At 36.7% G+C, this 22699-nt stretch overlaps 1 protein-coding gene across 1 annotated transcript; it reads left to right on the top strand.

The window, feature by feature from the left end:
* The first annotated feature begins 7174 nt into the window (after window positions 1-7174).
* Window positions 7175-21007, top strand: LOC146167951 (myocyte-specific enhancer factor 2C-like). The gene is made up of 10 exons (XM_083389012.1): window positions 7175-7404; window positions 8209-8412; window positions 11372-11524; window positions 11765-11948; window positions 12367-12420; window positions 13333-13598; window positions 13894-13990; window positions 14940-15066; window positions 15570-15674; window positions 18726-21007. The coding sequence occupies exons 1-10, from the start codon at window positions 7351-7353 to the stop codon at window positions 18865-18867; spliced, it is 1386 nt and encodes a 461-aa protein (XP_083245138.1). The 5' UTR covers window positions 7175-7350; the 3' UTR covers window positions 18868-21007.
* The last annotated feature ends 1692 nt before the right edge of the window (window positions 21008-22699 follow it).

Below are 22699 nucleotides of genomic sequence, written 5' to 3'. Positions count from 1 at the left end.
CTAGACTGTATATTCACTGAAATATAGTCATCTTAATCTTAAAGTTCGGTGGTTATCTTGAAGCGTTGGATAACAATATACTATATTAATTATGAAGTGATTTACCGTAGAAACAATGACAAACTATTTTTCTTTTATTTTCTTTCCAAAACGTACTTAGGTATAACGCTATGCAATTAAGTATTACCAGCGGCAAAATCTACGTAACACGGTGAACCAGTGTGGTCATGTGCATGGCGAAAAAACTAATTTTGGCCTGCACCCGATCGATTAGTTTTGGGAGCGTGTACTTGTTAAATCCATGGGAATTAAATTTATCCGTGAGAGCGTGGCAGCTGCTGCGTCAGACAATCTTAGTTGCTCCTGGTAACGCGCAATGACGTCAATGCGTTAATGAGGTGGCAATCAATGCGCGCTGTAGATATACAACGAAATGCAGTGGCTGAGGGCTTGTTAATAAGGTCACGTTAAACACCTGAGTAAAACAAAGCATACACGTCCTTCAATGTTTTGTTTCTCAATGTGGCGATGAGGGTTTTACCTAACATTTACCGAAAGGCAAACTGAGGACAGTATGAAAAAATTACTTCGCTATCAAAACGATGTGTTAATACAGGAGTTCTTAATCTTTTTTGTATGTTTTACCCTTTCAACAAAGATGAATATCAGATTTACCCCCAATATAAAAAATGGTGCTTATTTATTAAAAAACGAAAGTAACAAATTGCATCAGGTATAGTGAAGAAACCAGAAAATTCAAATAAACTTAAAACACATAGTCTGCTGGCAGACACATTACCAGAATCTATGCCGTGACTGCCGAAAAAGTTGATTAACCAAACAGCAAAGTAAGAGTTAATCTAAACTAGGAAAGTAGGCTACCAATACCTGCAACGGTCATATTATTTCTGTCCCATCAACTCATGTGGATATTTTGATTGATAGCTTATTTACCTCCTACAACGATAAAATTTAGTCCTGGGTTAAATTTACAGCAGGTTAGGAAATGCTGTTTTAATACATAATCCTTGAATATATTAGTAAGGGAGAAGATTTAGGTTGAGTTTTCCAAGTTTGGCCACGAATTACGTGCTTTGTGAATAATGAGCAACGCATGATGCTAATGGTCTGTCGGTCCGACACTGCGAAAGTTTGCGGAGAGCTGAGCACGCCAGCTGCGCGTCATTAAAAAGAAGGCGCGTGTCAGCATAGGCTCTCGCCTCCGTTCCACTTTGAAGGCAGCGGCAGCTCCGCTACGTATTTCGCAGCTTTGTAGAAATGCGCGTGGCAGCTAATTTTAGATTGCCGTCCAAATTAGCGAGTTTGTCAACAGTTTAGTGTTGAGTAGAAGGCAAGACAGAACAGGTTGCTAAACTTATGTTTATGTAAATTTTATTGTGTAGAAAGTTTTAGGCTAATCACTTCTTTAAGACTTATATAAAAATGCTTAATTTAAACATTCACAACCCGAAAAAATTTCGCTTAAATGATATTATACAATTTATTTAAGTGTCCTATTGGGCAATTCACAGCGCTTCAGCTGAAACACGAAAAGCAAGTCCTTGACCGTCATTTGCTGCGTTGGCCAGTCCCTGATCCAGTCACAGTTACTTGTCACACTGCTTCTTTAAATTCAACTCATAAGCGCGACCTTGCAATTGCAGGAGACATATACAACGAGTTAAGTCGTCTCAAGTAGGGCTACATCAATTTCACACAAAATGTAACATCTATAAATATTGTTTCGGACTTTATATATGGAAACTTTAATACTAATAAAGCATAATTTGAGTTGCATATAAATGAAATGGGGTATCAGGCAAAATATTTCAAGAAGTCCTGCTCAGTGGGGCAACATTTATCATGAGAGAACGCAATATAATACCCCAAACGTTTTCCAAATAATACTTTTCATAGCATTCGCTTAAATGGGTGAAACTTTATTGGGATAGCACTGAAGTGTGGATATAGGTTAGCATCACATTTCAAACAGATTTTAGATTTTAATTGCCTCTTTTTAATTACAGTGCCGAAAATGTTACCAATGTAATTATAGGAACAGGAAAGTTTTTACAAATCCGCGTTAGGAAATAACAATTGTTTGCATTGAAAAATCTCTTGTAAAATGGAACTAATGTTTGTTCACAAAAATTGTACACAGTTAGACAGGCATGATTTGAAAAATATTAATCTCTTACACAGCATAGTGAACCTTTTTGCAACACTTTTCTCACTTCAATGATAGTCCCAATCTTTAGAGTGGTAGGTCAAATCAAACAAATTAAAGCTATTGAACTTAGTTTTTGTTTCACAATAAAACAATAATATAATTTTGAATTGAAGTAGGTTAAAAAAATGTTTGGGTACGCCATTGCCTCGTGTGATGAATGACTTAAACTTTACCTAATTTATTTGGACGTTGACTTGAACTGGAGTTAAGTTGTTACGTGAGACCAAAGACTAGCGTTCGAATGTATAGGGTTTTTATTAAATATCATGTTGATAATCTTAAATAAAAAAAAATTGTTACACATAAACAGTTAGCGTGCTTATTTTCTAGGTATGCGATTACCAGTAGGCCTACTGTATAAAAGTGTGCTTTAAGTGTAATGTGTTAATCTATTTTATCGTTTTTGTAAAAACTACCTTATGATATGTTTATATTTGATGCTCAAGTCTTGACCTGGACTGGATTTTTATTGAAAATTAATTACGGTAACTTTAGAGCATATTGGTTAGAGGTTATAATAAAACGGTATACAGAAAAACCCATACAGAGAGAGGTATCAGAGTTACTTTTCTCACTATGTTGAAAATTAGCAAAAAGTTATTCGAAACACACACTTTTATACAGAAGAGCTATTTATTAAATACTTTTTCTTAAAAATCAAACGATTCCTTACAAAATATATTTAAAGCTAAAATGGTCACTTGTTTTACGGCAGATATTCTTAAAGCTTATTTAATTTTTTGCGTAACAACAAAATGTTTATTCGGTGATTATATATTCAGGCCACGTAAAAAGACAAGCATTTAGAAACAAGCTCCCAAAAATATTCGTTAGAAAAGTTTCAAAAATTGTTTTTGCAATAGGTTTATGTCCGAGTCATACCTGTCGTCTTTTCAGCATGCGTGTCTCCATTACTCATAGCCTGATGGCTGTCATAGGGATCACGGGCTTCAACAAAATGGATAAAGGCTATAGGCTTAAACTGAACCCGATAGCCTAAAGTTGTATTTCAGCCTTCTGTGTTGAAATTTTATTTATTAATCGGCGCCTTATGGCAACTTTTATTATAGTTGAAAAGGTTGAACAACTCTGATTTGTCGTGTGAGGACGTAGGCTACTGTCAAAACTAGGGAACGTGGTGCCTGTTTAACACTCTGTAAGTTAAATCTCTTTAGGCGGTTAAGCGTAACAAAAATGCAAATAAATTATGTACCATTCTAAACTTTTATTTAGAAAATAGGAAACTTCACAAAAGTCAGTTTTCGATTGCACTGCGTAGCATAGCATGGTCTTGCGGTAGATATGCAGTACGGAAATGTACAAAACTCCTTACTTGAATTAAAAAAAATCATGTTGGTATAGCTTAATCATACTGTGTACAAACAATCACAAGAACCGCGATAATACAAGTCAAACAACTGTATTACAATTGAAGCTTTTAGTTTTTAGTTGGCGTATTTTATTTTTTTCTTATGACAGGCTTCATAAAAATATATTTAATATCGACTGTGAATTGATCCATTGTGTGCGCATTCTCAGTTTGCAGAAATTTGGACGAGAAAGGCGAGACGGTTTTCTAGTACGGTGTTCTAAATATAGATTTATGTATGTTATCGAAATCGGGGAAGTTTTTGTGTTTTAAGCCAACGCTAAAGTTTAATATTCTGTCAAGTTGATTAATAACGCTGTTCAAACAATTGTTTTTTATTTGGTGGGAAATTACGAGGCAATAAACTATGCCGCAAAAGTGTTTCCTCAATTTTCAGCAGGCCGTCATTTTTAAGTTCAAATTTCGCCTTGGTAAACAATATCGCCTGCGTGTTAACTATACCGGACTGAAATCGGTAAGATTTGATTATAATTTTTGTTAAATATACCTTCGAAGTAAACTTGCCTGCGTCACCGAAAAAATAATTTATTAGTTTTTTAATGTGTGTTATGTTATCAAACTACATGTAACAAAATACTTCTGCAAAATTACTTACATATTAAGTCATTTGTAAAACAATTGTATTTTGTTTTAATTATTTCAATGTGTGACAGCTATAGTCATTGCCATTGCCAATTGTAAATATATTTCTTAATGACTGTTTTGTCTCTAATTTGTAACAGTTTTAGGTTGACAAAATAAATATGAATTAGGGATTGCCCTTTTTTCAAACAAATACATGTTTGGGTATTTATCTACCACATAAATATCTTGACAATGCTGACAGCCTTTGTTAGTGTTGAAGTATTTCAATACAATATTGGTTTTCAGTATTTTAAAAAGATGTTTAATTGACCAAATAATATTGCATGTTAAGTTCAATGGTAGTCAAGTGCATTTTGTGGAAGATTAACATCCAGGATTTTTTTGCAGTTTGTGTGCACACCTAAATTAGTAAATTGTACAACAATTCTTTTAATGATAAAAGACTTAATTGTAGTATAATTGTAAACCCAGGTGCGCATAAAATCCCGCACATCGTTTAAGTGGGTGCTACATACCTCAAGTGTCAGCAAAAATTCCATGTTGCAGACTGACATAGAGTGTGTTATTTGCATATAGACCTTTCTCTTAATGTGGTTGGTTTTGCTACATTTATCAAATTTTTGTTTTGAAAAAATAAACTGCAAACCATGAAGTTTTCTAGGCACCAGTTTAGAAAGTTAAGCCTTCAGTTGAATTTGCAGTCAGAGTTGTACATTTTGTGGAAAATAGGTTAACTATGCAAAACTTTATTCTGCTTACTGTCATTTTTTACCATGCAAATTTTAGAGATAATTTCATTATAGTTATGCCAAATTTTGCAGTTATATTTTTACAAACGCACAATTTTTAGCTGCATAAACATCTCCCCTTGCAACATCAAAGTTTTCCTTTCCTTGTGAGCTAGGCATGCATTTATGGTACCTTGATAGTGTACTGTTGGTAACAAATATTAAAGCTAAACACAATAAACATTTAATGTTTTAAATAAACTTCTTGCATCCAGCATTTTTCACAGTGTGAATGAGTTATCCTGCAATGAATGCTTTCCCACAACTGGTCAAATGTATTGGCAGCAATGTAGTAAGATATACCCTGTATACCCTGCTTGAAAAGTTGGTAAAATGTACATATAATTTTGCATTTAAATTTGAGTCTGTCTATTTAAAATCAAAATTTAACCAACTGTGGTAATGTTTGCTTAACAGGATCTCTATCTTGCAAGTGGAAATGTGGGTGTGTGTTCTTTTCATAACATAAATAGTTGTCTTGGGCAATTAATACATCCTGCTGCTTTATTTTTGTCCATGTAAATATTATTATGTCTAATTATACATATCATTAAGGCCGGTTTAAGTATACTGACTAATATTTTAATATACTTATGTTTATATTTTTGTGCTACACAAGTGTGGAGGTGCTGTAAACTTAGTTTAGGTCTGGCAGGAATTTGTACCTTGCACTTTGTAACAATGTTTATAAGTGTTTCATGTTGCCAGTCAATTTAATGCCCACAATAAAACTTCCTATTGCTCCACAGTTGATTTTTATGATTTTTGAAATAATTTAACTTCCATTTATGTCTAGATGCAAATAAACATATAATCCACAAAATCAATTAATTATTACAAATAATTTTTCTTTGAATCTGCAGTTTAACGATCACATTTGTGTCTGGCCATGCTAAATAGAATAAACAATTCTTTTATCAATAATTTAAATGATATTATTTTTAGCATACCGTGCAACAAACACGAAATTTTGCCAAACGCGCATTTTCACTGAACCGGTCCTAATTGGTGTTCGTGTGCGCGCTTCACGCAACAGGGCGCACATTATTACGTACCGGAAACTTTACGTCACAAGTGAGGCAGGAAAGGGCCTTGGGCGCCTGTGGTAAAATCACGACGGTTTTGCGCTTCGCTCGCCGTGGTCGTCTGTTGGTAGTCGCAAGGCTTGCAGCAGCAGCTGGACGCAGTTAATAACAAAGCGCTATGCGAGTAAGAACAGACAAAAAATGAATATTTTTTATATCCTATTGTTTATCACGAGCTGCGTTTGTTCGAACTCGCGTTTTGTTGAAAAGAGCAATAACAAATTGTCACTAGGTTAGTTCTTAGCGCCTATCGTTAGACAGCATGCAGTTGCCAGGAAAGACATTTATTAGCGTTGCTGTTAGGTTGCTTAGCTAATACAGATAAAAAAATTAACCGCCTACTTGGCTAACTTCCATTTAACTATTTGCCAAGCTCGATTGTTTGCGCTACGCTGAATCGGTCATGCGCAACGCGAAACGGCGCACATTTTACAGGCATCTGTAGTGGAGTGTGTAGTCCGTGACAAATTTAGAAGTGAGCTCGTTATTTGCGTACGACCCTGGCTAATAATACGCACTAATTGACCAAATAATATTGCATGTCAAGTTCAATGATAGCCAACTGCATTTTGTGAAAGATTAACATCCAGTATTTCTTTGCAGTTGGTGTGCACAACTAAATTAGCGAAACGGCGCACAACGCGAAACGGCGCACATTTTACAGGCATCTGTAGTGGAGTGTGTAGTCCGTGACAAATTTAGAAGTGAGCGCGTTATTTGCGTACGGCCCTGGCTAATAATAAGCACTCCCTTTCTGTATGAACGCGCAACTGCGCCGCAAGGTAATCACCCTTATAAGATTCCCAGGTGCCAAGATATTAACTAACTTACGACCTGATGTTCCTAACTTCCCTCAAAAAATGTTTTTATATACAATTTTGTTTATGTATGGAAGTTAAAGAACTGTCATAACAACATTCTATTGTTGTTTGATGGTATTTTTGGTTTTATGGTAGATTTATTTGAAATACATAAATATATTTTGGAACATGGTAAATTTATTATATGATTTGTTTAAACAGTCGCACTTTTTATCTTGAAAATTGCTAGTCTGAGACAAAGGTAACCAATGAGTTTGGTTTATATTTGCAGATTGTGTCTAAATTAAATTGGAGTATATATATTGTTACGTTTACATTAGTAAGCCTAATCTGGATTCCTGGATTTTTGCTAATGAAACAGAGGTTTCAACCCCAAAACTTCTGAGAAACCCCACACTTAAAGCCAAACACTTATAGCATCTGTTTGTTTGATTTTTTACAACTGAGGATCATGGGAAGAAAGAAAATACAAATCTCTAGAATTGGTGATGAAAGAAACCGACAGGTGATTTAATTCGCATTTTGTTTGTTATACCTATTTTAAAGAAAGAAAATTAGCTGCCTCTTGTGTTGAACTCCATTATTTAACTGTGGTAAACTGACTTAACTATTGACAAAATCGTATTATTGGTGTCACTGAAAAAAGGTTGAAGCAAATAGAAAGCAGTAAATTGTTGTTCGGAAATAGAACCAGGCATTCTGAACTTATAAATTGATTTCAATGCAACTTTAAATATCAATATATATATCTCAGTTTTGTTTTCCTTTAATTGAAGTTATATTTCTAGTTTTATTTTAAACTATGAGTTAAAGTTTAAAACAAACTTAAGCATATCTACATAATTTGAGTCTAACCTTTTTTCAATCATGAGCCTGTTTTGGCACCATTGTGTTTTTGATTCAACCACCTTATTGTCTTATTTTTTTATTGTTGAACTTAGATATGTCTATTGTTAGTAAAACAAGAATAGCTGACCATATGGAAATTTTTACCATATTTGATCCAAGTGTTGGAGAAATTTATTGTTGTTAAAAACCTTAAGATAAAAGTTTTGGAAATAATACATTCTTGTATCTTCTGTTTTTTAAAGATTTAACTAAATTCAACATTTTTGCGGTTAAACTTTAATAGTTTGTGGAATGATGGTACATTGTTAAGTTCAACTTTATTTCCTAGAAATGCTTTCATTCATGTGCTATTTAATTGTTGATATAAATTATTATTAAAGCAGTTGATTAAATGTTCTGTAACCTTTTTAATTTCAGCGGTAATTCTATTATGTAGCATAACATGTGTATTTCTTTTTAGGTGACATTTACCAAACGCAAGTTTGGATTGATGAAGAAGGCGTATGAATTATCCGTGCTTTGTGACTGCGAAATTGCACTTATAATCTTTAACAGTTCAAATAAATTGTTTCAGTATGCAAGCACAGATATGGATAAGGTTTTGCTCAAATATACAGAATATAATGAGCCCCATGAGAGTCGTACCAATGCTGATATAATTGAGGTGTGTATTTCTCATGTGTAAGGTTTTTGATCTTCTTTTCTTTTAATAAGTAAGATTTAGTAAAAATTGCTTTCAGTTTTTATGTAAGATTAACTTTTCTGATTGTAATGTTTGGTTTTAAATTTGTAGTCCTGACTAATTTAAAATTATGTACATAGCGAGTTTAAATAATATATTATAGTTAATGATGCCATTTAATACAGGATTATTAGCGTTATTTTATATAGAAGCTTTACTATAAATATGAAAATGACCAACTGTAAAAAAATAGTTATTCTTGCTAATTTTACTAAATTTAGCTAATTTTAACCATAGATTCTCAGAAGGCTGCCCAAAAAAGAAACTGAGTTGTTTACAATCTAAAATTGAAACAGCCTTGTGTGTGTGTGTGACGTACTTGGCATGTAGTAATCTGTTGCCATGGATTAAAAGCCTGTAAAGCAAGTCATCCACTATTTTCTGGCGGTCTAATATTACACATTTCTCACGTTCTGTGGTCATCAGAGGGTCGAATGTAGTGTTCGTGGCATTTTTCATGCTTGTCCTGCTAAACGTCCTCTGACTTCATGTCCCCTAACTACGTCCGCAGCGTGCGCTTTCGAGACTTGGCCCGTTTGTTAACAGCGCAGCAAAACTGCTGTCTTAGCTCCCCAAACAAAGTGATTTGTCACGTACGCTGACTGCGTGTTCCTGTTGTGACGTTCAAGTGTAACTGCTCTTTTCACCATTCTGTTTCACTCCCCCGTCGACAGCGTGCGTTGGTTGCCTGATTTAGCGGTTGCTGTTTTGCTCAGCTTTAACGCTTTACCATTGCAGTGCTTTGATCGACGAAATACGTAAGATTTTTAGTTCCACTTTTTAAGAAGTTGTCATTATTAAAATTTTAATGGTATGGTCCGGTCCTTTCCACGAACGGATGTTTTATGTCAAACAAACGATTCAAGTATTTAGATAAATTACTACTACGATGAACGATGTTTTACAATACTCGATTTAAAAAATGTTTCGACGCGGTTCCATCCGTGCTTTTCGCGAATCGGCAGCGGCAGCGGCAGCGACAGCGGCAGCGGGTTAGAGTTACTTGAGGCGCGTAACAACGGCCGTTTTCTCCTACAACTTAGTTTGACTTCTAATTAACGAAGGCCGGTGTAAATGGCGCTACCCTCTTTCGGGACACTCCTGGCCTCCGAAAAGCCATAAATATTAGAGAACAGCAGGGTGCTCACCTTCGCATACCCCGAAGGCTGTGGCGGGTCTTTAAAAATAGCCTTGCTAGCGTCGAGTTTACGCATCCTGTTGACGATCTAAAAATCTGCACCAACATGTTGTATTGATTAATCGATAACGCTCCCTTCGTGACCAAGCTATCATTAGAGATTGTTACGCGGATGCCGTCCTTATACCTTGGTCTAGTTCTAGGCTCGACTGCGTTTCGGCATGACAGTCAGGCTACCACAACTCATCCCCGCTCAACTTGGCGGTTTTCTTTTCCTAATTCCCTCCAGTGACTCTAAACGATTGCCCTTCTAAGTGGCATCTTCTAGAACAGTTTGCTAGTGGAATTGCTTTAATAGAGATATTATATATGTCTTGCGAAGCTGGTTTGCGGTATATTAACATTTACAACGCGGTGTTTTGCGAAGTATTGTTGGTCTGTGCTATCATGTCATTCACTAAGCGATAGATTAGATGCAATCATCGAATTATGTAAGGCAACAACTATTTTTACTTAGCCGTGTCATGGTCATTTTGCTGCATGCGTTTGTGGAATGGCCTGTAACTCACCCAAAATTTACATAGGTCCGAAAATACTTGAGATTTTGCCTGACGAAAATTTACAGCTCCGCCTTCCCGCGGTGGCAGTCTGCCATTAGCGTCGAGCCCAGCCCGCGTGCGTGGTTGCTAAATCGGTTAAGCGCATGCCCGATATAATGAAAACTACTATTCTTAGCGCGCCGAGCCTGGCTGGCGATTATTCTTAGGAAACGGTGTCATTATCGGTCCATCTTCCACCTTTCTCAATCGCGTGCTTCGAAGCCCGCAATGTGCGTCAACCGACGTCAGAGCCAGCGCAAATGGCCCGTTGGCATCGGCCCGTCCGTTTTTGATGGCGACGCGGCGCGATATTTGAACGCGCTCGGGCGTGAAACAGCAGCGCGGGAGGGTCGGCGCTGATAGAAAAGAACAAGAGACGAAACTGCTGCTGTTGCTGCTGTCGCCGCGGCTGCGCTCACATGCCACGCTCGCGCACGATTTTCGCACACTCACTCAAGCGTGCTTCACTGCACTGGCGTGCTATGCGCCTTGTTGCTGCTTTAAGTTTATCTGGACGTTTTCTTTTGCGACTTTGTCAAAGCTGCTATGTAGAATGTTAAGCATATTTTGCAGCTGTTTTATGCGCTGATGTTGCGTTAAGCCAATATTTTTCAACCATTTTAGAGCATTAAAACAAACAACACAATTATGCATCAAAACAAACAACACAAAAATAAACCTGTTTTGATAATCACAAAATAGATATTTGTACTGTAACGGACTTAAGCAGCAACATGTCCACGCCTTTTTTCACTATTATAAAGTCGTGTTCTTACATAACAATAAATTAAGCCAATCACAATAAAAAATTCAAGCTGGTACTGAATAATTACAGAAAATAAAAACTACTTAAATCCATTGTTGTATAACAGTGATTTTTAAACGCTGGTGTGTTCCGTGGAACATTTGCAAAATTAATACATTTTTGCGAAACACCTGATGATCTGTCATGTTATACCAGTTAAATAACTGTGTTACTGGACATTACCAATATACTGTTTCATTGAAGTTTGAAATTTATTTGATATTATGTTGAATGTTAATAATCAGTTTTAAATTAAATACTGGGGTTTTTTGATCAATTTGGTATCAAAAAACAAAAACAATCACCTTCTAATATTCATCATTTGTTTCTCATTGACAGATGCTTCACAAGAAAGACAATAAAAATTGTGATAGCCCAGATGTTAGTGACCACCACCATCCCCAGATTACCCCAGGCACTGAGCAACGTTATGAAAACATCAATAGGGAGTTTGAAGACATGATGCGCACAATGAGACAACAACCTATTCCGGTGTGATTTTAACAGCAATTGAGTCAAAATCCAATGAATAGAACAATAACAGTAGAACTTTTATTATTTTGCTATATAAAATCATAATATCTCAAGATGAGTTTTTGTAACAAGTAAAATTTTGTGTTAGGTGTTTTCGTTTCCCATTTTTATTTAAATTATCGTGATTTTACAATAGATGTGTCTTGAATCTCTTTATAAGAAAATTTTATAAATTACCAAAAAATCACAAAATTACAGCATCCTGGTATGTCTGAGATGCCTGTCACTGTCCCAGTCTCAAGTCTTCCAGTCATGCCTGGCTACCAACAGGTCAACGATCCCAACCTACTTTACCCCCACCACCATCATGCACAAAGCAGGCGAAGTCCACTGCCTAGAAGTCCCCTAGCTAGAGGACACAGTCCCAGTCGCTCACCATCAGGTATATTTACACTTAAGGCTGAAAAATGATCTAACCAAAAACAATTTGACACTGTAGATGATGAATTCCTGTTAGATAACTTAGTCATTTCTTACTAAACTTTACAATCAATGTATATATTTAATATTTGACTGGATAAAGATGCTTGTTATTTGTTTATTAACATCGTAGATTGCTCAGTAACATCATAAATGTCTAGATAATAGTCAGGTTACTTTGTCATATTTCCTAACTAATAGTTTTCTTATGTTGTCATTTTTCAATATAGATTTATTCACTAATATTTACCATGTTATAATTTTGCTTGTGTATACTAAATTACATTAGTTTTTATTTGGTGAAAAATAACAATTACACAGTGGTCTTTGGTGATCTGGCATGGCAGTTAATCAACTAACATTAGCAAATTGTCATTCAGGCCAAATGTATAGCCCAGATGTGGGCATGATCTCTGATGCTTCTTCTCCTGGTGGTAAGAAAATTAATAACTAATAAATTAAACGTTTTACAAATATATTAATAAAAAATATACCCTTTTTTAAATGCCTTTTTTCAAATTACCAAAGTAAAATTTTATTTTTTTAAAAAAGACTGCTTTTAAGTTTTCAAAACACTGAAAGAAACACTTTCCAAAAAAAAAGATGCAAGACATAACAATAATTCATTTTGCACATCAATTGCCAACTTGTAAAATAATCTAACTGTGATACTTTAATGCAACAGCTAGAGATTGACTGATATCACTTTTTTGGCCTGATACCAATACCCGATTTGATTTTTTACAATTTTGTCAACCGATCTGATACCGATACCTTTTTTTATACCTGGGAAATGTTCAAAATAACTTGATCTAATTGAAAATAAAATTTCAAAAAACATTTTAGTTGATAATACCTTTATTAATTAAAAATTATTAAACTATTGTTTTGCATGTTAACTTGGCGTGATGCTAAACCCAATTTTTTTTTGTCTAAAAATGGGTAAGTTATGTGTTGTACAGGAAAAATTTGATCTCCTTTTTGTACAAAAATATCGGCCTACATTTACCGATATATTGGTAGAAGCCAAATATCAGCCAATAATATCGGTAAACCGATATATCGGTCCATCTCTAGCAACAAACTTTAAGTAAAAATTATTTTTTTGTTTAGCTGATGATACGTAATAAGAATGTAACAAGGTTTTTAATTTCTCATGTCCCTTAACTGCCTGTGAGGTTTACTGAAACAATGCTATTCCTTGGCTTAAATACCACATTGGTACAGACAAGTCACTCTGTTTCCACTATGTTAGTCCACTACCACTCTGATTCCTTTATATAACCATTTTATTATGTAAATATGAATAACAACAACTTTTCCTTTTTGTCTCACTACTCTTTTAGGAAACGGCTACTCTCAGCAACAACAGCAACAGCAGCAAAGGGTAACTTCACCCATGCATATGCCCGGACGCACCTCACCCATGGCACACAAGCAGCCACACCAACAACAACAACAACAGCAGCAGCAGCAGCAGCAGCAGCAGCAACAACAGCAACAACAACAACAGCAGCAACAGATACAACATAATCCACCCTCACCAAGTCATGTGGGTAACCGGCCCGACTTGAGGGTGGTTATTCCTCCTTCACGCTTGATCTCTGGAATGGTGAGAGAACATTTTTTAATTGAAAAGATCCTTTAAGATAAAGAAGTGTTACAGTTGTGAGTTGTGACCTGTCAACTTAAAACATTTTTTCCTAAAATGGAGTAAAGTAAGGCTAGAAATTTATTCCAAGGATTAGGCGAAAGTTTAATTTTAATCTCTGCTTGCACTTCTGCTCACACTATTAATAATGGATTTTGAATTCTGATATTGATGCATATTTTTTAAGTCGGTCTGAAGCACAGAAATCTGAATCACTTGTAAAGTTATTCTCTAACACATGTTTCAATTGTTTCAGGATCCGGAAAACCAGCAGTTGTCAACGCCTATAGTTAGTCTTGAAACGCCTGGTATCGTACAATATCATCCACATCAGCCACCAGCTTACAACCCCGGTACTTTATAGTGAATACAAGCTGATAGTATTATATACCGTAGCGGTGCAGAGCAGAGTATACCTGCCACTGCATAATATTCTGGGTAGGTGATACCGACCACCTTTTTAAATAAAAATCCTGCTAGTTTAAGTATGGCTAATAAAAAACAAACTGCCGGCCCTAGCATTTTTCTCTTTTCATTTAACTGATACATGGCCGCTCGTTTTTGCGTCGTGAAAAAAAGATTACATATTTTAAACCACATTTCTTTAGTAGCCATAGTTTTAAAGTGCCCAGCACATATACATACCTTAAATAAATTCCTTTAATCTATTGCCACCATCTAAATTTAACGGCATATCGCCTCATTTCAACAGTCCTGAATGATAAAGTTTTCTTTTGTAATATTTGACTAATTGTTATCGCAACTTGGTGGAGTTACGTTTGAATATCTTTCAATTTATCTGCTATGTATCGTATTCGTTAATGGCTTCGAAACACGAGTTGATTATTACCAAAGCCTCTGGAGACTGTGTATAAAGACCATTTGCCAGTTGCCAAACCTATATGGTTTGAATCGCTAACTGAGAATCGCATTGTGGAGCCATCTGTTTTTCGCCGCCGTCTGGATCGGCCATAAGGAGAATTTGTTGTCTAATAAATATATTATGTTCGTCTAGTCTAAAATAAACACCTATTGTATTTTCTTACGAATGTGTCGCAAAGTTAAAATCAATTACAACTTCCCTGTAACAAGTACGCTACCTTAATTATCAATATCTAGGAATCATGCAGCATTTTTTCACAATGACGTGCCGCAAAAGTAAAATTGCCAAAAAAGTAATTACAGCTTTACCATTTAACTTTTAACCCATTGTGTTACAACAAAAATGATTTCTAAATAAAATTTCCGATTTTATTGTGTAAAACAGCTAATTTAAAGCCTTTCCATTAATTTTTTTCACAGGGGAATACCAAGTGCTGCAGAGCGATGTGGCTGGTTTTGGATCGCCTGCCCTGCTTCAACAGTGGCCGCTGCACAACCATCCTTTAGCACACAACCTATCAACGCCGCACATTATATCGCATTCCAGGTAAGCAGCATTGTTTGGTATCTTCTTTTATTCTCCATTTTGTATATACGTTTGCTACGCCTGTTTTTTGCCATCAGTTAGCCGTCAAACATTCTAAACTTATGGAAGACGATTTGTTTCATTGTCCAAAAGTCGATATTTTTCATTCATTTGTCAGAAAAACAACCATGATTTGAATTGCATATGTTATAGCAGTAAATAGCACAATTAAATTTATTTCCTGAGCGTCTCGTAAATCAGCTATCGCTTTACATCTTTCCAGTTTTATTCCATGACATGCACTTTTTGAACATTGTCTGTTAAGCATTTTTTTTAATTAAACACGCCCAAATGAAAATCACCTGATGAGTAGGATACGTCTGTAAGTGGCCAGAGGATTTTACAAAGCATAAATTCACTCTCCGGCGTCTTACTCACGGTCTTTCCCTGTCAGTAAAGTATCTGTTGTTGAGTCCTCCACTTTCTACTGCCACGATTGTGATGTAAACTTTCCTTTTGTTTAGTCCCCAAGCTCACGGCCCAGTTCCAACGGTAACGATCAAGCGCGAACCAGCCTCGCCACCAAACAAGATGTCCGACGCCCCTGTGCGGAGGCCTGCTTCTGGCAGGTAAGAACTTGACCTTGTGCAGCTTTTACATCGTTATTTTGTAATGCTGAATGCACTGATTGTTAGCGGGTATCACAGGGATGCCCCTTACGGGCATTTTGTTCCGATGCCCGATATTTTGGACACTAAGTATCGCGATGTGATTTGATACCATTTGACGTCATTTCTATGTTTAAAACAATCAAAATAGACCAAATTAAAACCTTAAAAGGTCATTTATCCCATTTATTAGGTCAAAAGTTGCTTTAGCGTTAAGACGTTTAGTTATTTCTAGTTGCTAACCTACCTTTTTTGAAAAGGTTACCTTTTTCATTATTATCGCTGAATTGAATCGCAAATCATTGGACTCTTGCACTAATTTGGTTTTTGACCGGCACCGATGCCCCCTAGTATGCGCCGAGTACTGATACTGCTGCTTGGCATCGGGTATCGTCACTGGTCCGATATTATCGAACATCCCTAGTGTGTCATACGACTAGTGATGTCTGAGATTCACCGTGTCGCCTTTAATGATTTACGCAGACATTAGTAAGGTCTTAAAATGCAATGAGATTTTTACACACAGTTTGCAAACAATTTTAAAGTTTTTTTAGGCTAAAAAACAACATATTTTCCATACGTAATAAATAAGAATATTATATACCGCTTAATAAATGATATCAGATTTATAAAGCAAGTTTGTCATAGAACAAAATCCCAGTCATCACATTTTTCTTTGTGTTTTATTAGTAAACGCGTATTTTCGATTTTGAACCCGTTTCCAAATCACGAAACGTCAATAATGCCACGATTCTAGGAACTGGGTTGGTAAAAAAATCCCCAATACACCAAGTAAACAAAACGATGGTCGTTACGTTGTTTGCTTTGCAAAAAATATGGTCATGGGCATTGGGCAGTACCCACCGTGGATTGGAAAATAACTGCTGCAAGCCATGCAGAAAAATGTTAACCATTTTCAAAATTTATGTCTATAACTGATTCTAAGTTTCAAACCGTTTATTTCTTGTTATTTTAGTGATAACTCGTCATTTTGTTGCTAAATTTTTTGAAGCGTTTTTGATAGGAAACTCTTATGTGAGTACCGTTGACCCACATTAAGACAATTTTGCAACGCGATACACCTAAACTTTATCAGCATACATCTATCTAGTTTAATCACCCAAAGGTTGCTTGCCAATTTTTCTAACATCTCGTATTTGATTTTTTGTAGCTCCCAAGTTTTAAACTGTCATGGAGCTTAAATATGCTTGCCAATTTTTATAACATCTCGTATTTGATTTTTTGTAGCTCCCAAGTTTTAAACTGTCATGGAGCTTAAATATGGCAATTACATTGTCCACCTTCTATGTTTCTTAAATATTATAAAAAATAGCAGTAATCGGGTGTAATTATTTCGACATATACTTGTATCTAATTACAGCAGGTATATGTTAAAATACATAAAACAACCCTTTGCGTCAACATGAAGGTGTTATGTTCGGGACAAGATGAATTGTTGTGACGAATAATTGTTAAAATTAGTAACTCAAAAAATTAGTAAAATCAGTAAGTATTAAATAATGATACACCAGAGTTTTCACAAAGATTTACATGGTCACTGAAAATACGCCACTGCGTTGTATTTCTCACAAGGAGAGTGTTCAATGCAGCCAGTCAAACCAACAGTTGTAATCCCATTGACAAGTGTTGGCAGTTATAAGAGGTCACCAAACTACTGCTCGTGGTTTGGCCCGCGGGGTAAATTCTGTCGGCCTGCGGCATATTGCATCAATTAAGGTAAAAATACAGTTGAAATATTGTCGGGTGCAATTCAACACTGCATTTGGATGAAACAATATACTGATTGACGATTTCATTAAACTTACTACAGTTTTTGGTAAATAGTTATATTTATTTCCTTCGTTCCCGGTAATCAACGTAATTAAGTTCCACCAAAAAAGTATTTCTAGGATTATAGCATTGATAAGGCGTTAAGTTCAACCTAAAGAAATCTACAAACTATAAAAGCGGGCCACAGATCTAAATCCGGTTGTTTCGATTGAACCAAAGCAGCATCTTCGTCTTTCTTTCCAAACGCTTTTGAGAAAGCAATTCTTGGTCAAACATTATGAATTAAGCACATTAACTCGACGAATAATCTTTCCTTATATATCTATTTTTATTTTTAAACTTCTTCAAACGGTATACTTGTAAAATGCCTGCACTATTTAAATGATTTTAAAAAAGTTGAGTGACAAGCACAACGCACCCTTTTCACCGGATACTCATCGCCGTCATATCATGCATTACGTGCAAAAATTATTGCAATAAAAACTAACGTTCTCATGATTTTTAGTGTTAAAAAGCCGGGCACAAAATTGTTCCTTACCCTCCCAACCGCGCAGTGCATTCCCCACATCAGCAAAGCTTTCACCACATGACGAACAGTGATCCTGTCATAATGTGCGTCGCACCGATCGATTGCAAACCTTTAAAGCAATGTTTCTCCACCTTTTTGTACCCGTGGCCCCCTTTTGATGCTTTCAAATAGTCGCGGACCGCTTACGTTTTTCTGGTGTAGTATATGAGTTGTTTTTTTAAATTCAGTATATCTGTCTAGTGCACATTATGTTGAGTATAGTAACAGACAACACCAAATTACTTTATGACACGTTTATTTTAATGTGATTTCTGCTGCACTTCGAAGCAAGCTTTAAATACTTGGGTTGTGTTTTCGATAATCCTAGACACATCATCTTTGCGAACGATAATGCTTCCTTCCATTTTACAATCTATTTGTGTTACTGTGTTACATTGCGTCACACTCGACGCGATTTACAACATTTTTTACAAGTTATTTGATCACCTACCAAGATTGTGATTAAACATGTTTACCAGTGTTAATCAATTTAACAAAGGTTTAGTTAGTAATTTCTGGCGGACCCCCTGAAAACGTTTTGCGAACCCCCAGGGGTCCATATACCCGTGGTTGAGAACCACTGCTTTAAAGTATTCTAAACAGAAAATGCAAAGTTAACAAATGTAATGAACGCTGGCCTTTTCCACTCACAGCAGGTCGCCGATGGAAGTGATGCCGGGATATGATTCGATGGACGACAGAGGCGGGATGATGATGGAAAACGGGGACACCCCCACAAGCAAAAGGCAGCGAATCGACGCGGGGCCTAGTACGTCGGCGGGCTGGACCACTTGACCCCGTGCTGGCCCCGGGCCAACGGAGTGAGTTCGAAACTCAATTTCCCGCCCGCGCCCCTCTAAATTTCGCCGAGTGGCGCCGTTTCCTGATACGTGGCTCGGACAGCACGCGGGCCCGTAACGTTCCGCCACCATTCGTGTTTGTGTTTTAAAAGAAAACTCGAAACTGCCAGACCGCCGCCGCCGCCTGGTGTAGCACCACCTGCCGAGCGCCTGCTTTTGCTTGGCGAGCCGTAATTATTTGATGTTTTTAAACTAATTTTTTGTCAAAAAAGTAAAACTATCGCTCTGCCTACTGTAAATCGATCGACGTGCTTTTACGTGTGTTCACTTTTTTACCGCCCGCACGCGGGCAGCACAGATTCGCTTTTTTGTACATACATGTAACGTTATTAATGCTCGGAGGTTTTGTTCAACGAAAAGGATAGGCCGTTTTTCGCTGTCAAAGTTTTTTCCTGCCAAGTTCCCCGCGTATCCTTTTTTCGCCGTCAGTCGCCGCACTATTTTTACCCCCATTTTAAACTGCTTGCTTTAGTCCGCGTTGGTGTCGTTTTTTGACAACGTCCGCGTTTGTGTTTACCGAAGCATAACCTCAAATCCCGAAAATTGTTCCGCACTCTGTTTCGAGAGCACAGTTACGGTTTTTAGACTTTTTACATTTTGAATCATGCACGAGATTACTACTTTTTACTTGGCGTGTTTGCAGCACCCGGCAGTTGGGTTCCCGCTTTTATCACAAGGTTCGTCAGCAATGTGTATTTCATAATGCCTTTCTTATTAAACATAAGCAGTTTATCTCGCTGAATTAGTACAACAATATTCACTGGGTTCGCGTTAGGCCACTGTAAAGAAGATATGCCCAATAGAACAGCATGATGTGAAATGCCAGCATGAAAGAAAAATATTCTGTACATTGTTCTACCTGCGCTAGGTGGGTGCCCTTATATACGTTTTGATACAGCCTTGACGTTGTGTTGTCAATATGTCACCAGTCGCAGGTCATTTAATTTTCATACAGCATACGATTAGCCAATATCCGCTAGTTATTATAAACGAGTATCCGCTACACGCCTTTGGCTGTAACTAAAGTTATTTTGGTGAAGCGACTAAAACAAATAAATTTTAAGATACTTCCTTATTTCTACTGATTTGATTTTGTCGCGGCTTTGGCACAAGGTGAAAAGGTTGTAGATGTTTATTTCGATTAATGTTGCTGTTTTTCGTCGTTTATACCCCCTCGCAATCGGTGTGTCGAAATTGTTTCTGGTGGGTGTGTTAACATGATCTATGTGGCCGATGGCAGGTTCTGTGCCTTGGACATGAGAAGCCTTTTGCCGGTTTAGAAATATATATATTGTAAACAGAAGGCGACAGTTTATGATTCATTTCTCTCTATTCGGAAACTTCTTCACGCTCTGCTTTTAAAGTCGTACCATGTTTTGTAAAAAGTAAGATAATCTAAACCAGGCTCTTGCCCATCGCAGGCTTTCTTTGTATTGTAATGCCTTTCTGTGTTTGGTCATTGTGTTTTTTGCACCACGTTTTACCAAACAATATGAAATTACCTGTAACTGAGGAGGCATAAATTCGACGCAAATTCTAGAGTCGGTAGGATTTTTATAGCATCTACCCGTTTGCTGTCTTGAAGCGACGATTAAGTGGTGTATTGCTTAACAAAAAATTATTGAAAATAAGACTATTGGATAAAATTCTTAACCAGATAGCTAATAATATGCCTACCACTAATCACGGGCAGCCTAAAATGTGTCAAAAAATTTAACGAAACTACAAAAAATGGGATTATACGAATTGTATGAAACGCTATTACCAAAGCAATACACCACTGATTGTCGTACGGCTACAGTTGCGCCACGAAAAGTGTATATTTTTATATATCTCAAATTACGTTTCGGCGAAGTTCAACGTAATCGCCTCTGGGATCACCGCGTTGAACTTGCAATCTTAGCAAATTGTAACTCGAACTTTTTCAAATGTGTTTTTCTTTTAGGTCAAAGATCCTTTTTACCAAAATCGCGTGTCGTCGTTTTTTCCACTTTTCCTTCGTTTTTCTTTGATCACCCTCACCACTAATGAAATGGCTACAGAAAAGTTGCAAAGCAAGCTTGTTAATATAAGTGTTCGCCTTGTCGTCTTTGTGTTCGGTGTCCTGCTCTATTTGCAGAAATTGTAATGCAGTGTCACGGAAAAATGTATTTGTAACACTCCTTTGGAGACGCTTTATAATATGATGTTAAAGTCAGTTGGAAGAAATCCTGAAAAAAATGTATTAGAAAGCGATTCGAGAGAAATATCATAGTTGCTGTTGCATACTGATTCTTCAAAACAAGGTTCGTTAATTATGAATGAATAACTTAGGAACTTATTAAAATCATGACATGTAGGTAAATTTTTTGTTCTTAGTTTGAAAGAGAAAACCGGGTAAACCTGAACCAACACAAAAATTAAAATTACTTTTTATCCGTGCTGGCATTTTTAAATATCCGTTGTGATTCACATTTAAACCAACCTGTAGATAATCGGGACCCTACAAAATAAATGAATTTGCGCTCTTCTCTTATGTATTAACATCGTTAACATGTAATCACGCAGGAAGTTAACCCAAACCAGTCATTTGCATAAAAAAATAATGCCAAAGTATGATTTACGGACTACTACATATTTTCGATAAACTTCCGGGGTCCTACAAGCGTTCACGTCGCAACTGTGTCAGGCAAGTTTGCATTTCGCGGTGTTTTTCCCAGCCAAATTCTGTAAACCACTCATCTAAAAGTGAGTCATTTTCAGGGCCATGTTTTATTCAACGGAATACAAGGTTTTTCCACAACAAAATTATACTTCCAACACAACCGTGGCGTGCAATACAGACAGAAGACGCCTCAAACTGTCCCTCTCCGGAGTACGGCTACATGCTGACTACAACAAGATTTGTCTTGGACAACATACTCTTCTTGCTCATTGCAATATGGGCGAGTCAAATAGCCACGGTAGGCTATACGATTTGAGGATACAAGGATACGTACACCGGAAAAGCATTTGACGCTGGAAGAGAAGATCCAATCCGGACTTACCATTTGTCAGCGACATCATTACTTGTGTGTAGTCTATATAAAACACCTACCTCGCACACAACATCGACCGATATGTCTTGATGTAAAGGTGTCACTTCGAAGACCATCACGTTACGGCGACGTTTTAATTTGCTGCATTTTACAATATAGCGAGAAGTTTCAAGTTTCTTTTTGTCCCTATCCGGTCAATGCAAAGCACACAGAGAGTAAGAAACTGCGAGAATTAATTAACATGAGGTAAAAATTGAATTCCATAATTTGACTAATGAGACACTCATAAAAACTGACCATTCCGGTTCCATATTATTTCATACATGGAAGCAAAGTTTGGGGTGAAGGGTGCCCAGTTCCCATTAAAAAATGGCGAATCTCCCTGTTGAATACTTTCGTTTGATGCGTGTGATTTAGGACACTGACAGTAAGTCAAACAACCTTTCAGCAGGGTAGCGGAGTCTGTTTGTTTTGCTGGAGTCGGACTCGGGACTCGAGTATGGCTATAAAACTACCCGAGCCTGATTTTCACATTACCAAATTTCGAAACCGCAAACTGTAAATTGTAAAACTATAATAGCAAATAGTGGAATATCATCTAGCCATATATTGTGGTTGGATGAATTAAATGACACCATATGAGTAGATTGCTGAATTATTTTAGTTGCGGCACGTAAATGGGTAGAACACAAACAGCAGATTCGGCCGAACTCGGTACTCGACAAAACAGAACATTTAGCTGGAGTCGTA

The sequence above is a fragment of the Ascidiella aspersa genome, chromosome 1 (genome assembly GCF_963924565.1).
Source record: "Ascidiella aspersa chromosome 1, kaAscAspe10.2, whole genome shotgun sequence".
In the NCBI taxonomy this organism is placed as follows: domain Eukaryota; kingdom Metazoa; phylum Chordata; class Ascidiacea; order Phlebobranchia; family Ascidiidae; genus Ascidiella; species Ascidiella aspersa.
This window is presented reverse-complemented; position numbering and strand designations above follow the sequence as displayed.

What these genes read in the sequence shown, in the direction of transcription:
- LOC146167951 (XM_083389012.1), top strand. Translation starts at nt 7,351, where the DNA reads ATGGGAAGAAAGAAAATACAAATCTCTAGAATTGGTGATGAAAGAAAC. An exon ending in CCAATGCTGATATAATTGAG is followed by an intron (nt 8,413 to 11,371) that starts GTGTGTATTTCT and finishes TCTCATTGACAG; the next exon opens with ATGCTTCACAAGAAAGACAA. An exon ending in CGGAGGCCTGCTTCTGGCAG is followed by an intron (nt 15,675 to 18,725) that starts GTAAGAACTTGA and finishes TTCCACTCACAG; the next exon opens with CAGGTCGCCGATGGAAGTGA.